Source organism: Thunnus thynnus, chromosome 23, assembly GCF_963924715.1.
Source record: "Thunnus thynnus chromosome 23, fThuThy2.1, whole genome shotgun sequence".
NCBI classification, from domain to species: domain Eukaryota; kingdom Metazoa; phylum Chordata; class Actinopteri; order Scombriformes; family Scombridae; genus Thunnus; species Thunnus thynnus.
In genome coordinates, this window is record NC_089539.1 from 7,360,940 (window position 1) to 7,376,400 (window position 15,461).

The 15,461-nt window shown below is 41.5% G+C and overlaps 1 protein-coding gene across 1 annotated transcript; it reads right to left on the reverse strand.

Moving 5' to 3' along the window:
- Positions 1 to 413: 413 nt before the first annotated feature.
- On the reverse strand, positions 414 to 15,081 carry fbxo18 (F-box DNA helicase 1). Its single transcript, XM_067581792.1, has 21 exons — positions 14,670 to 15,081; positions 13,734 to 13,901; positions 12,725 to 13,458; positions 12,434 to 12,570; positions 12,002 to 12,149; positions 11,625 to 11,806; positions 11,464 to 11,535; positions 11,126 to 11,217; positions 10,434 to 10,602; positions 9,932 to 10,124; positions 9,541 to 9,628; positions 9,356 to 9,445; positions 9,133 to 9,269; positions 8,549 to 8,645; positions 8,247 to 8,413; positions 7,692 to 7,767; positions 7,401 to 7,595; positions 6,750 to 6,875; positions 6,440 to 6,546; positions 1,372 to 1,506; positions 414 to 1,199 (listed from the first exon to the last, which is right to left on the reverse strand). The coding sequence occupies exons 1-21, from the start codon at positions 14,686 to 14,688 to the stop codon at positions 1,014 to 1,016; spliced, it is 3,318 nt and encodes a 1,105-aa protein (XP_067437893.1). The 5' UTR covers positions 14,689 to 15,081; the 3' UTR covers positions 414 to 1,013.
- Positions 15,082 to 15,461: the final 380 nt, after the last annotated feature.

The window sequence follows — 15,461 nt, forward strand, 5'->3', positions numbered from 1 at the left end:
TGCTTCAAGTCTATTTTCCTCCATTTTATGTGCATCACTATAGTCGTGTGTATTGTGCTCTGAGCATTTCCACTATGTGGGTGACCTATGCTCGATATTGCACCTGACCACCTCCAGTGTAGACACACAGACGGCACGCTCGCTGCTGCTGCTGCTCTGCTGATCATGCTACATTTGCTGTCTAACCATGGGGTTAGTTGAAATGTTATTTCAGACATTGCAGTGTTTTCAAGATGGTTTACTGATAGCGGCAATTTGGCAGCAAGGAAATAAACAGTGCAGTCATTTGTTGATTGTGTGCCTTACAAAGTTGCATATTGTAAATGCTAAACTACTCCAAACTCGTGCAGTCCTTCCATTACCAGAAGGGAATTGCTTATCAGTGATAGTTTTATGTAATCATGGTGAAATAAAGTGAACTTTTGTCTTGTTAGCTAGTTTTCTGTTATCATACACGTTTAACAACATACCACCGAAAAACATATGTAAGTATTCTACTGTCATTAAAATCCTGACTTCTATCACATCTGAATAAAAAAAGAAAGACGCTCACAAAATGTTTTGTTTTAAGTTAAAGTAAACAAATCTGCTTTTTTTTTTTTTTTTTTTTTTAAATTTATTAGTGTTTGAGCCTTTTACAGCCAGGCCTCTTGTATGAGGCAAAAATACTGCTTCACACTGAGCTCTCCAGTTAAGCCTCAGTCCTCTGCTGATGGCCGCTAGGAGCAGATGGCTGTTAATTGCTTTTCTTAAGGGCATCTCACTTCAATATTACAACAAGGTGCATACAGGGAAAATTACAAATAAATTAAAATACAAAACACAGTCGGTAATCACTGAGCACTCATCTGTTACAAAGAAAACTAAAAACATCTTTTCAAAAATTGTTTTCAGTCCGTTTTCAGTGTCTCTGGATGACCAAACATTTTTTCTTAATGCTCATGTCCAAGTCAACTCCTTCTCCGGGGAAAAACCGAGGTGGATTTATTTTAGAACCTTGGATTTAAGCAGCGTCAGAGCGGTACCGGGGGAATTACGCAGCGCGGCAAGTTTGGCCAGGCTCGCCGGTCTGGCCAGCCAAGCCTTTCTGGTATTTCAGCCATTGAGAGCACGTCGTCTGTCATGAGGAAGGCAGTTGGCCCGATTCGTGTCCACACACACCTCTCGCACAGCGGGCCGCCTTCAGACACACCATCGGTCTGAACACAGATGAAAGAGAGACACTTTAAAACTTCTGCAAAAATTCTGTTTGATTTTTAGATTTATTTTATGTCCATCATAATCTTCTATGTCAATGACAAAATCCATACTACAGTATTCACTACTGAGAGACTAAACAAATGACAATAGGTGAAGCATTCTTGTTCTTACACATTTCATCCGTTTTCTGCACATGATGAAAGATGAGCCGGGAGTGATGCAGTTGGGACAGTTTCCAATGGAGCATGGGAGAGGCTCTCCCACCTTCACCAGGGAGCTGGGCATCTCTGACTTCAGGAAGTATTCCTGGAGATGACAGGAGGTTGTAGTTTCTCCATTACAATGTTGTAGGACACTACAGCCTTTTCTTCAATTCCATGGATAAAATAGCATTTCTTTCATCTCAAATTAAGAAGGGTGAGTGAACGAGAGTGAGTGAAAGAGATATGGAGAGTGCCTCACCCCTGGACCCCGAACTGACCTCTTTGCCCAGTGGGTGTTTGTTATCAGGATACTACCCAAAAATCAAACACTGACAGAGTGGAAACTGAACAGACCTCCTGAGAGACCAATTCGGACCAAAAATTAATTAAAGCATAATTGACCTTTGGGGTCTTTTGAACCATGAGAAAGTATCATCGACTCAATACACATGGACAGAAAATTCCCATCTTCTGGGCCAGGGCCATAAACTCTAACCCACATTCCTGGAAGACATGGACATTGAGTCTCCCTTCAAATAGCCAAGTTATGTGATGTTATTCATCATGTAAATACATGAAGAATGGTATAACTGTAACAGTTGTGTGATTATCTGTTGGGGAGATATTAATTAGGGCCCAAGCGCAAGGAACCTACTTTTTGTAGAGATTATTATTATTATTATTATTATCTCAGTGTAGATGGTTTGAGAAAGTTGAATCAACGAAGGTCGGATGTGTAGACATCATGAGAAGTGGTAATATGAAGGTTAATGTTTGATATGTTGATAGAAGAATGGACTTATTACAAAATGAATGTTTAATGTTGAACTGTTTTTCTGAATGGTTTTGCAATATATGGTACATGAAATATTCAGAGATAGTGACTGAAGTGTGAATTTGTGTTTAAAACTCAGGACCTAATTCCCCAGTGTAAGAAAGTTATTCACCACCTCAAGTTGAAGTAATAGTAATAATAATAATAACTTTTTTGCATGCTTTGTGTTGCTTCACATTAAAGAGGTAAAAAAGCAAAAGAGAGACGTTAAGAACATGAAACAGGAATTCATGCATAGAATAAAAGAAGGCAAACAAGAAAAATGGAAAACAGTGCATTGCATTAAAAGAGAGGACAAGAACAGCTTGAAAAGGAAACACAGCTAAAATTCTTAAGTAACAGACATAATCAATCATGAAAAAGAATAAAAATGCAATAAAGTGTCTTAAAGATGGTGGGATTTGGTGCAAGAGAAATAAGGCTGGGTTAAAAAGAACACCACACCTTAAAAGTCCAGAACAAAGGAATTAAATATTCATCGACAATTTGGCATGAAAACATTTAAAACACACCCAAGACTCAGCCTATCTTTTTCAAATTTATAAAATAAGCCTCAGAGGGATTTTTCCAAAACAATTCTTATTAAGACGTCTCTTTTAGTTGTTTTTCAACCAAGTATATGCATGTTTTATTGAAACAAGTTTACGCCACTGAAGATTTGAGTGTAGTCAGATTAAACTTGATAACAAGAAGCCAACCAAAGCCTGAATCCCCTACTCAGACTGAAACTTCACTCTGGAAGCAGATAGCGACACATGAAACTGGAACTCGGCAGGCTTGCTGACAGCAGTCAGTCACACCAGGAGTTGAACCGCAAAGACTCTTTCAGAGCAGCCTGAAACGTCTTGACTCCTCTCCGCTGGCGGTTCACCACCGCTGCACCGCAAAGACCCGAACCAGGCCAGAACGCACTGAGTTGTAACTTACAGCTAACTACAGCTGAACCACCACAAACCCAGACCTGCAGACGTGACATCTGTGCAGTAACGAAACTCGTCAACAGTAGTGCCTAGCGTGGCTTTGTGATCAAGGGTTGATGTCGAATAATGTTAAAATTAAAAGATAAATTCTTTAGAGAAGTTGAATTAGCGTTCCATGTTGCAATACGTTAGCCTCGAGTCACACACTTCGAACCATTTTCTTTATTATTTTATTTTTATTATCATGTATAGGCCTTATTATTCTTCTTATTTATTATCTTGTGCTTTATCATGTATCCTCAAGATGTTTAGCTATTAATAAATGTCTGCATTTATCATAAGAAGGTATTGTTGTTTTCTTTGAGAAAAGGAAATTGAGGTCACTGTTTGGGACAAGAACTTATGGTTATGAGACTGATTCGTTGATTAAATTGAATAAGGGTTAGTGCTTCCTCCTGAGACTAACATATTCTAACCAAAAAGGGAAGTGGTGCCCACACAAGGTTATGTTTTATATTAACAAAAGTGTTCAATGTTAGAGCAACATATACTGGAAGAACACAGCCAATCTCTTTTCAAAATAAAATCCTAGTTAATGCGAACATGCAGAACATATTTCAGATATTTATTTCGTATGAGAAATGGTTTTCTGTCTTTGCGAGGAAGTTTTTGAGGGCAACAGTCTGAGATGGTGGGCCCCAGCTAGTCCCGTTGAAGGGTGTGGTTTAAGAACACACTTTCTCAGAATTGAATCATACCCCAGATGTTTCCCAGTGGCAGAGTATGGTGGGTGTGAGAAAGAACTGTCAGGCTGAGTTACAGGAGGAGGTCCTCATGCCCGCCTTAATGTTCACTCCACATGGATGGACTGTGAGAGGAAGTCCTGGGGGGGGGGTGGGGCGGGGGGTTGTTCTCACTTATTATATATAATGTCACTGTGTGATAGACTGTACAGTGACAATAATTGCTTCAACAAGTAACAATGTTAACAATGTTGCTGGAGCCGTGCAAATATTTCCATGATAAGACACGGGCCAAAACACACAAATGCTGACAGCTTAGGTAGACAGAGCTGTCTACAGTAGTGATAAGGATAAAATAGGTCATAATAACATGAAAAATAATTTGTTATAACATTCTTGTGAACTAACAAGGGAAAAAAATCCTTGTTAACTAACACAAAATTGCAGCACATGGGTCACAATAGAGAATGCATTGACTAGCCTCCTAGCCTATACAGATACACATCAGGTTGGCTAATTATATGTGAGGTCTGAATAAAGTCAATAACAGGTGCCTGACACTGAAGCAACTAAATGGAATTAACCCATCGTTCATTTTATTACAGCTGTGCTTTCCTTATTGTGACATGTCTTCATTGAAAAAGGTCCATTAGGACTGTGTGTGTTGGTCCAAATGGGTTCCTCTCCATCAGGATACCCAAGAGATGTTTCCATTTGATCCCACAGAAAGCACAAGATGATGAAATTCATTAACAGCAATGTGAGATGGATGACTGAATATACTGTAGTACTTTGTGAGGAAAAACTGCATCTCCAATAAAACAAAGAATTCTAACATAGTACCAGAGTGGTTAACCTGGATTAAAGTTAACTAACGGATCGCTCACCAACACGTCAGCTTGTTGTCCAGACAGGAATTCATTCTGTGTGGCTCGTTTTCATCATAAACATACCGTATATATTTAATGGGCACTAGCAATCCCCTTCCACTTCACATCTGTGAGGAATTTACAAATAGAGGAGAAGTTTGGAAATTTGCAACACTAGGATTATTCAGAGTTTCAAACAACAAAAGTTCTCATGGGAAAAACTGCAAAAAGCAAACATTGCCAGATGTGTTTGATGGAGGATTACGCCTTGAAAGAAGCACTGCAGCAGCAGCTAAACTGTGGCTCCTACAGCAGTGGGAGAGATGGAAAAGCCTGCCTGTTAGTCCCTCGTCATAGAATGTTGTACAAACATTTCTGGTCCCTCTGGCGTCACAATGACCTTAAAATTTGTGGTTTTGAATGAAATGTTGGATGGAGTGCCCTGAAAACTTGTACAGCTGTACTTCGAATTTAGTGCCAATTAGTAAATGCTAAACTAAGAAGGTAAGCATGTTAGGAGAGAGTCTTGAGGAGAGTCTTGTCACCTGTCAAGGTGCAAAAATACCAATGATTGAGTGATTAAACACATTTGCTCTTTGGATGTCATACATCAGTTAGCTGTAGGACACCAGCTGGGTCGTATTTATATAGGTCACTGATAACATTGTAAGCAGCTTGGAAGGAACTGGAAGCAACCTTGTGATTTAGACTGCCAACAATTCAGCTCCTTCTAAAAGCACATAATACATCTCCATTTAGAAATCCTAAAAGCCTACACAGCAAATTATGTTTGACTTCTGCTTCTACTGCAGATACACTGGAATTTTGATCTCTGACAACATTACGTTTTCCCCCAAGCATTTCCTGAAATAAAAGAATTCCATTAAGCTAAACATTTTCAAGTTCCTTATTGCCACATCCCATTACACAAGTACGAGAGAGTACAAATCTTAGGTTTCAGCTCCTCAAACAATGCAGTAAGGAAACTAAAGTGCATGTGCCCTACTTAAAATATATAAATAAATATCTATATGTGTATGGACAAATATATGTGCTTATGTATGTGTTTGTGACATCAGGCAGGCTGCAGGCCGTCTGTATCCGCTGTTCACAAGCCTGGTGGCCTGGTGGAAAAAGCTGTCCTGGAGACTTCTGGTCCAGGCCTTGAGGCTGCGATAGGTTGAAACAGGTCATAGTTGGGGTGGCGGGGTTTTGTTCTTTTTGTTTATTTTGTTCTTTCCTGGCTTATAAAGATATTTTTCCCAGTAATGATGTAATACCGCAAAATGGCCCAACTGTAAAATTTCCTACCATTTCCGAAAGAACTGACCTATTACCGACTTCAAAGAAATTCCATTACAAGCACTTAAAACACTTGACACCACCTATACATTTGAAATTGGACAACAACAGCCACCTACATAGTCTTGACACCAATTTTAAAGAAGTTTAGAGAATGCAGGAAGTGAAACTGCTCAAAAACGTCATTGATTCTGAGCAGAGGATGTTCTAAACTTATGTTGTCTGCCCATATGTGTGATAAGAGTTCTGAGGAAAACCAAGTGACGGAAGTGGTCGATGATATCAGGAGGACAAGATATGACAAGATATGACTTAATATGTAGTGGCAATGCACAGAAGTAAGGTGCATTGCTTGGTTATGTCCTACCCCAGCCACTGTGAGGATGTGGCGGATGTTCTTAGTGATGATCAGCGAGGTCTTAGCACGAGTCACCGCCACATACAGCAGGTTCCACTCATCGTCTGGGAATTTAGCTGAGCAGGAAAGAGAAATAAATATAAGAGCTAAAGGTTTGCTTCCCAGAAGAGCTATCTACAGTCAAAAATATTGTAATATCTGCGTTCAAAGTTAACTACTAATCAACGGACAAACAGGAAAGCATAGCTATATACAAAAACCTATAATGTAAAATATATGTAAAAAAATAAAAGAAAGGTTTATCCAAATAAACACCCACAAAATGAGAAGGCGGGATAGTGGTGTAGCTCGTGCCTGGCGGACGGCACCTTGGCAAAGTCATCGGTGACCATCACGGTGTCGAACTCCAGACCTTTAGCCTTGTGGACTGTTCCGAGTATAAAGTCTGGAACAAAGCAGCAAACGTTGGCAAGAGTGAGAGTGCAGCATAAAACTGCATACAACAACTGAAAAACTTCACATATTGATGCAAAATAAGTAAAGCTTTACAAATATGCAACAGATTTCAAAAAAAAAAATCCAGTAATTTCCAAACTGGAACGCAATTCCACTAAATTTTAGTGAATTTAGTATTCATGCAGATGTTAAACTATAAAAAAAACCTGAAATTATGAAAGGGCAGAAACAGGAAAACCACATTATTTATTCTATTCTTCTGTTAGTACATGACTCATGTTTAAATATGAAATAAAAGGAACCAAATACTGGCAAACATTACAACACAATGAGTCACGCTCAGTAACTACTACTGAGACAGAAACACTACACTAATTGTTTGTTCTCATTTTAATTTAATTTTATCGTACTTTACGTTATATTTTTGATGTTTGTCACTTTGTCACGTACAACCGATACTTTGATGAGGCCTTCATTTACATCATTCATTTTTTTTCAGCCTTCTTGTGCATACCTGCTTTGTACATGTCACTTTCAAAGCATTTGTCCAGGCATGTCACCAGTTTGGGGATGCGACTTCCGTATTTTTCTACGGTGTTGAGTTTGCCCTCCAGCTCGTGATCCTCTGTCTGCTCGGCGTACTTCTTCAGGGCCCAGAAGGCGTTCCGACTTTTTCTCGCAAAGGAGCGGATGAGAGGATCCTTGATGGCTGCGGCGGAGCAAATTCAACATCCCCGTCAAAAAGGTCGGTTTATTTAAAACAAATACATCACAGGCTAAAGGTGTGCGTTGGTAGGAAACTCACGTCTTCGTTGTTGGTCTGCTCCTTGCATCAGCTGCCAGATGTCCAGGATCCTGTTTAGGCCGATACTTGTGACACCCTGTAGGAAGAGGTAGACCTGTAAGTGCCTGATCAATAAGCCAACTTTTACAAAAATTAATCGCTTCTTACAAGCTTTAAATGCCTTCTACTGCCTTTAAATGAAGAGAGAAAATGAAGAAAAGTTAGCTGTAATAAGACTGAACCCTTCATCATAACTTCATCATTTAAAAATGCTTTCATTTCTTTTCTACGCAGCCCTGCAGTGGGCACATTTACCAACCTGACAGAGAACGTGTATAGTCAGACAGGCTGTTTAGTGCTTTTTGACACTTGACAGAAAGCAATTCATCATCCTGTTAGAATTAGAACCTCTTTATTTTACAGGAATTTATACTCTGCATCCTATAATATTGTTATACTATATACCCATCCTAACTATTTTCTGTCACTCTGTACTTTTCCTTTAATTTGACATATCTTCATAATGTAAAATATGCTTGCTACTACTTCTTTCCATATATGTGTGTGTACACTCACTCCTATGTAGTGGAGGCGGCAGTGGGGGTTGGCATCGGTCAGCTGCACTGCTTGGGTGAACACGCTGGAATTACATCTGGACAGGATGGCCGTCTTCCCCCGGCAAGGACTCACACCCATCCTCAAAGCCGCTGCGACCTTGTCTGCGGTCTCGCCGCACACGCCGCCTGTTGCACACACAGACATGTCAACAAAAGAAAAAAAAAAAAAAAAAAAGGGAAATGCGATATTTTTAATCTTTCCAAGGAAGGAAATCATGTCTGTTTTTAAGGAACCTTATGGTAAAATATTGCGGTATTCACCTTTCTGCTTTCCTCCTACTAGAATCTTCTGGACTTTCTTGCACACTTTGAGGATGGTGGCACCGACATAGGCGATCTCAGCACCGAACCGGAAGCTCTGGACAAAGACAAGAGAAACCTTCACTGTTACTGCGAGAAACTTATTCAGAATGAAGAACAGCGTGCCCCAAAGATATGGGTTAAATTGAGACTATATGAAAAAAGTGACGGCTATTACAGCAACATCTCAAGCTGTCTGAACCCAAAGCTGTTGAAACTCAGTTTTCACTCCCTTTATTGATAGTTTTTCAGACAGTTGCTATATGATTCAGGGAGGCCTGCCATATAATGTTGTTTTCATGATACCTTTGCTCCATCACATGTTGTTTTTCACATTTGCGATGAATGTTTTGAGCTCTGGCTCTACAGTTTCCATTATGCCTCAGGTGACGTAAACATGAAAAGAGTGAGGAAGCCGTGGGCTACATCAATAAGCAAGATCTTGAATTTTAAGGGGTTTTTTTTTTTAAAAGAGTAGTTTAGAGCATCCCTGGTTCCTCTGTATAAGAAATTCAATGACCTTAATTGCTTCTATGTGTGTGTACCTGTGTGAGGTAGAAGATGTGCGTGTGGTCGACAATGTGCAAGGCGTTGACGGCTCCTTTGAAGGTGTAGATCTGCTGGTGAGGATCTCCGACCAGGATTTTCCCACAGTGCTGAGACAGCAGCACGTCCATGATGGCTGGGAGGAGAGGGAGAGAAAAGTTTAACATAATAATCACAATCATTATGTTTTTCCCCCAAATCACGCAGGACTGCATAACACACCTGGAGTGCAGTCCTGGGCCTCATCGATGAAAAGGACGTCGTATTGGTGAGACAGGGAGGGATTTTGGAGCTGCCACAACTTAAGGTAACCTGGGAATGAAAAAGTTCTGCTGAGCACCTGCAGCGTTCCTTCTATTATAAACAGAATTATTGACGTTCATCTCATTTATTTTCAGTTGGCGTACCGTCGTGGGTCATGAAGTAGGCGTCGGTGTTTGTCTTGACGAGTTCTTTCATTTTGTTCCAGATGTGCTGCGCGTCGCGGACAAACAGCTGGGATTTAAAAATAGAAGTTTACAGGACAGTTTAAATATTACTTACTTATTATTACTTTGCGGTGTCTCCTTGTTCTGAGTTGTAATATCATTTGTTAACTTAGTAAAACAAAGTCCATAAATACAGAAGCCAAGATTTAATCTTTAGTGAGGTTTGTCATTCATTCACCATAATTTAGTCTACAAGCCAGGGATCTGTCTTTTGAGTCAAAATTAAACTGCATGTTTTATTTGACATCCAGCAGAGCAGTAAGTCCTGAGACTGTGTGTCACTATATAAATTAATGTGTTCATACAGTACCTGTTTTTCTAGAGGATCGACACCATTACTCGGGACATGACTAGTGGTGATGGTCTCGTCCGCTGAAGCCATGAAGGTGTTGAGAGTTGTGGTCACGACTTTGGATTTACTAAAGCCGCCGCGGCCTTTAGGTAGGACAGAGTTGATGGCGAATGGCTTCAGGTTAGAGGTCAGCTTCTTGATAAAATGGTACCTGAACGGGGAAGATCACAGAGGCGTAAGAAATGATGTGGTTTAAAAATGGAAATCACCTGATATACCTTAAAAAAAACACAAAGAGGGGTTACTGAAGCAAACAAGCCTAAGTGAATGTTATTCTGACTGGTTATAATGAATACTGAACAGCATGTTGAGTATTTCTTATTTTGTTTATTACAGATTTAATATGCAAATGTTGAATAAAGCAAAAAACATGCCACACACAGCCACCTCTCTTTGTACACCAAAACTCAAAATCCATGACTGCCGCTGAGAGGGTCCGAGGGGCAACTTTGATTCTCACCTCCTCCCGATGTCCTTGAAGGCCAAGGAGTGGACAGTCTTGCAGTGCACGTTGCGGGGGAAGCGGCGCTCCGCCTCGACGGCCACTGACTTGTTGAAGGCCACATACAGGAAGCGGAGGTGTGGTCGCTGCTCGGCGTACTTCACCAACGTGGTCGTCTTCCCTGTACCTGCGGCAGACAGCACCGACCTCTCAGCTCTGAACAGTTGCACTGACAAAATTCACTACTGACCCTCAACGTTTACAACGTTATGCTCAACATTTACAACTTTTGGACACATATTCATCACTACCTGCTAAACATATTCTTCATTAACTTCAGAGCCGACATACAGCCCTGATGAAACCTGTTTAACATGGTAGAAAGAATGCAGAATTTGGGTTTTAAACGAAAAGTCTTGAAATGAATTATCTACAGAAAGAATGCCCCCTGGTGATGTTTCAGCCATTCTACACTTAAACTGGTGTTCCTATTACACACATATAGTGCTTTGCATGTGGTGGAGGGCTACAGATCTAAAAATTATTAATGTTTTTTTGTTCAGATGTAAATACTTTGGGTCTGAGCCGGGCCAAATAGTGATATCATCTTTTATTTCCATTGTATTATTATTAAGTGAGCTCTTGGTTGTAAGAAATGATGACTATGTGGATGGCTGAAGTGCCATCAGCAGAGTTGGTTGCTTATGTACCTGCAAAAGCCATGATCTTGACCACATGGTCCGGCTGGATGTCGTGGCCGAGGATCTGCTGCTGCTCACGTGTGAGCTGAATCTGAGGCCGTCTAGTAGAAACACACAAACACAAGGCTAAACACACAGACATGTACTGTTCGGTCTGTTGGCTGTTCTACAAACATCAGTGCTTAGAGAATCCTGTGGTTAATGGTTGATGATAAATTCTATTTTTATCAACGAGTTACAATGTCCTACTTGTCACAGCCCTACAACAGTATGCAAAAAGACAGAAGTTGTGTAAACACCGTCTTTAGTGCTGAACTCTTTCACCCTTCAAGAATTTCGCAACTCACCCGCTCTGAGAGCCGATAGAGAAGGGCCCGTTCTCCATCAGATGAAGCACATAGTAGATGTTGTAATGCAACCTGGAGGAGGCAGAGAAGACAAAAACTTGTGGGAAGGCTGACGAGCGCGATGAGTGAATATAAAGAAGCTGACACTTTTCAGCTCTCACCTGTTACTGATCGGAATGTTGCTCCTCTTTATCGCCAGCAACATCATGGCCATGTGGCTGAGGTACTCTGTGATGGCGGTGTACGACATGCAGCCGGAGAGCAGCGACACCAAGGCCCGCACGTCGCCGACGCTCTCGCTTAGGATGAGTATGACAGCCATGGCCGCGTACGGGTTGGGACCCTGGGAATCGGACACAAATTATGTGAAAACCTTAAAGTTTCCGTAGACGTCATGTACAAACTGTAAACCTGTTCAGTTCATACACAGGTCGCTCTTGAAAGAATGATGACAGCATCCTACAAACATTTGGAAGGGTACCATGAAGAAAGAAAAACATATTTTTGAGTGGAGGGGGACTGTGTGTGTGAGACAAACCTCAATGTCAAGGTTTATACACTTTGGAACGTTAGGAATTCGTAATCTGATGGAGGCTTCAGCCTGAGGGAAAAGGCGATGTTGCTTAACACACTCCAGGACGTCGTCAGGTCTCACACGCTCACCGACCTTATGCTGGGCCATTACACTGAACAACATTACACAGACAGGATAATTACCACAGTGAACATTTCAACAACAAGTGCCAACCTTTCCATACTTTTGCTGATGATCCACAACTTTACATTTGATCCCAGTTGTAACCAGCTTTGCTTTTTCTACAATTGGTCAGCTTCGTCTGAAGTTTTGCTTAAGAGGTTTTTATGTCTTTGTTGTTTGAAAGTGAAAAGTTAGATATTTATTGTGATGAGACTTTGTAAATGCAGGGTAGCTAGAATATTTCCATTTCTCTACGAGAAAATGTGAACATACATAACAAGGTGTCGTATGCTGTGCTGTGACGATGCTGGGTCCGTTATGCTGCTGCTTTTCAGGATGGAGAAGACCTCCCCCACTGTGTCCTTCTCCCTCATCATGTAGCGGTAGTATTGTTTCTTGAAGGGCACGAACTGCAAAAAGGGAACACACACACACACACATCAACAAAAGTGCACAACTGCCCTGCTTTTGTTACATCCTTTCTACTAAGATAATGTTATTCAACTTCTCTCTCACACCTTGCTGCTAACATATAACTTGATATAACTCTGTGGTCTGTTTAACCTTAGTGTCCTGGACGATGTTCCTCCAGCGATGGCAGACGAGGCTGACGTTACGGTAGAGGTCCTGGGCAGGGAGGAGCCACAGTACCTGCCTCAGCACCTCCTCTGGAAGGTCATCTATGCAGCCCTGCGGCCGCAGAAGGGCCCTGCTGCTGCCCAGGAGCCCATAGTGGGCGTCAGGGAGGGCCTCCACCTCATCTTGCTCATTGTGAATGCCACCGTCACATTTATCAAATTCCGCATCATCCCCGAACATCTCTGCTGTTATTCCCTCCAAATAGTCTACCTCCTTCTCCTCTGCCTCAGGCTCTTGCACTGTCTCAGCAGCTAAGAGACTGAAATCGTCAACCTCTTCCTCCTCCTCAGGGTCTGGCACCATCATGGCAGCTAGCAGGCTGACATCGTCATCCTCCTCCTCCTCCTCCTCCTCCTCAGGGTCTGGCACTATCATGGCGGCTAGCAGGCTGACATCGTCATCCTCCTCCTCCTCTTCCTCCTCCTCAGGGTCTGGCACTATCATGGCGGCTAGCAGGCTGACGTCGTCATCCTCATCCTGCTCCTCCTCTTCCACAACCTTTGGCTCTTGGTTGGGAAAAATTTCTCTTTTGAGTCCATTTGTACAGGTGGAGGAGCAGGGCTGAGCAGATTTGTGCGGGCTGGAACTGATGACGGCAGTCACTGAAAAGAAGTCTTTGACGCCCTTCTGTTGCCTTGCGGGACTTCCTGAGGCAGATTCTGGTGGTAAGAGGAGTGAGTAAGAAAGGAAAAGATTTAGTGACTGACATCAGTTTTAAGCCAAAGGCTGATAAACAAAAGAAAAGGGCTGTTCAGGCATTATTCTACTGAACAAAAAAAAAAAGAAGAAGGAATTCACATATTGTCGCTCTGTCTGTTTACATGTTACATTGCGTAAAGAAAAGTGATGTGTATGTATGAACCGTTAGTTTAGAAATACATCTTATCATAAATATGTTGAAGGGTGTGACAGCAGAGGATTCATTGCAAATTACCCCACTTCTGTCGCTTGGTGGGAGTCCTGGGGTAAAGCCCCTGGTTTGGGTTGCGATTGCCCTGCCCCTGGTGGATGGTTTGGGGCTGGGTGAGGGCGTACGTGCCTTCTGCACATCGTCCCAGCTCATCACAATCTTCTGCATTCAGGTGCTTCCTCTTGGCCTTCCCTAGAAACCCACCCAACATTTAGTCATGTAAACACAATAGAAAATGTACTCTATTCAGTCCTTAGCAGACAGCCATATCCTACATTAAGATGTTAATTCCTCTTTTTTTCCACCACAGCTGGGATTCCTCTTAACAATCAAAACTCTATGGTTGACTACAGTCCAAGCAGATCCCTCAGGTCATCTGGCATTACTTTTTTTATGTTTAAAAGAAAACTCAAAACCTTTCTGTTCTCTCAGGCTTATGACTAACCAGTTTCTTTCTTGAGTGTGTGAGACTGGACAACCTTAACTTTTTATGTTTTTTTTGTTTGTTTGTATGTGTGCTTAACTTGGTGTTCATTTTAGGTTGTTGTATTTCTGTATTGTTAAACTTTGCTTTAAAACGATTTTACCATGTTGATAAATTGTTTTCATGCTGATGTTAAGCATCTTGAACTGTCTGCCAAAACTGACATGACTTTATTGGCTTGTAGCAAGCGGCTACGTCAACTACAGGGCCATAAAGTTTATCAGTGTGGATGTCAGTAGAGTTTAGAGTATCATTATGACCCAAATGTTGTTTCAGAGGCTGTTGAATCCTGACCAGGACAGACTTGTAAAAGGAAAGTAAATATCGTCGTTTTGAACCTAGGAAAATTAGCAACTTTAACTTGTATGTTTGCATAAAACGCAGCGAGTAGTATGTAAGCTATTTTAAAACTATTTGTCTCACACATACCTTAATGTTTGACAAACGTTAGAGGCCATAACTTTATTTTCGTTTACCTTTAGCAGCCACCTCCATCTTCGTTGTCACTGCATCCGTGTTTTAATGCCAAAGCCACGTAACTTAAGAGTTCACAATTTGTTTACCGAGGAAAAGTTAAAAACTTAGCAGAAATGCCGTCCTCATATTATTTATTAGCTTTGCTTGTGCAAAAACAAACGAACCTTCAGCGCCAACGTTAGTTAGTAACGTTAAAAAACGACTGTTACTAGCTTGTTCATGTTCATGCTACACCAACCTGTCCAAAAAATGTGCCGCCTCACTTAATGTCAACTAACGTCAACTATCTAACACTGATTGTATTTATCGGTTGAAAAGTGAGCACCTTTGCTTTCAGGTAGCTAGAGACATGATTTAAGTAAATACAAATAAAGGCTGTAAAGTTTGTGTTGGTGAAGAAGCCACATGATTGGGTGGCGCTTCTTCTTCTTTGAATTCTATTGGCAGTTGGCAAAGCAGCTTTAAGGCGCAGTATCACCACCTACTGGACGACAGTGTTGAGAGGTGGAAGGCTGACCAGTCCAAACCATAGACTGTGTATACAGAGGGGTGACAAATTTAAGGAAAACTGGTACAGTTCTGAATGTTTGACCCCTACAGTGAGGCGATCTGGTGGCTCTGTTATACTGTGGGGAACATTTTGCTGGCATGGTTTGGGTCCACTTGTCTCCTTAGAGAGAGACAAGTGCTAGCAGGCTGACATTGTCATCCTCGTCCTCCTCCTCCTCTTCCACAACCTTTGGCTCTTGGTTGGGAAAAACCTCTTCATTGAGTCCATTTGTACAGGTGGA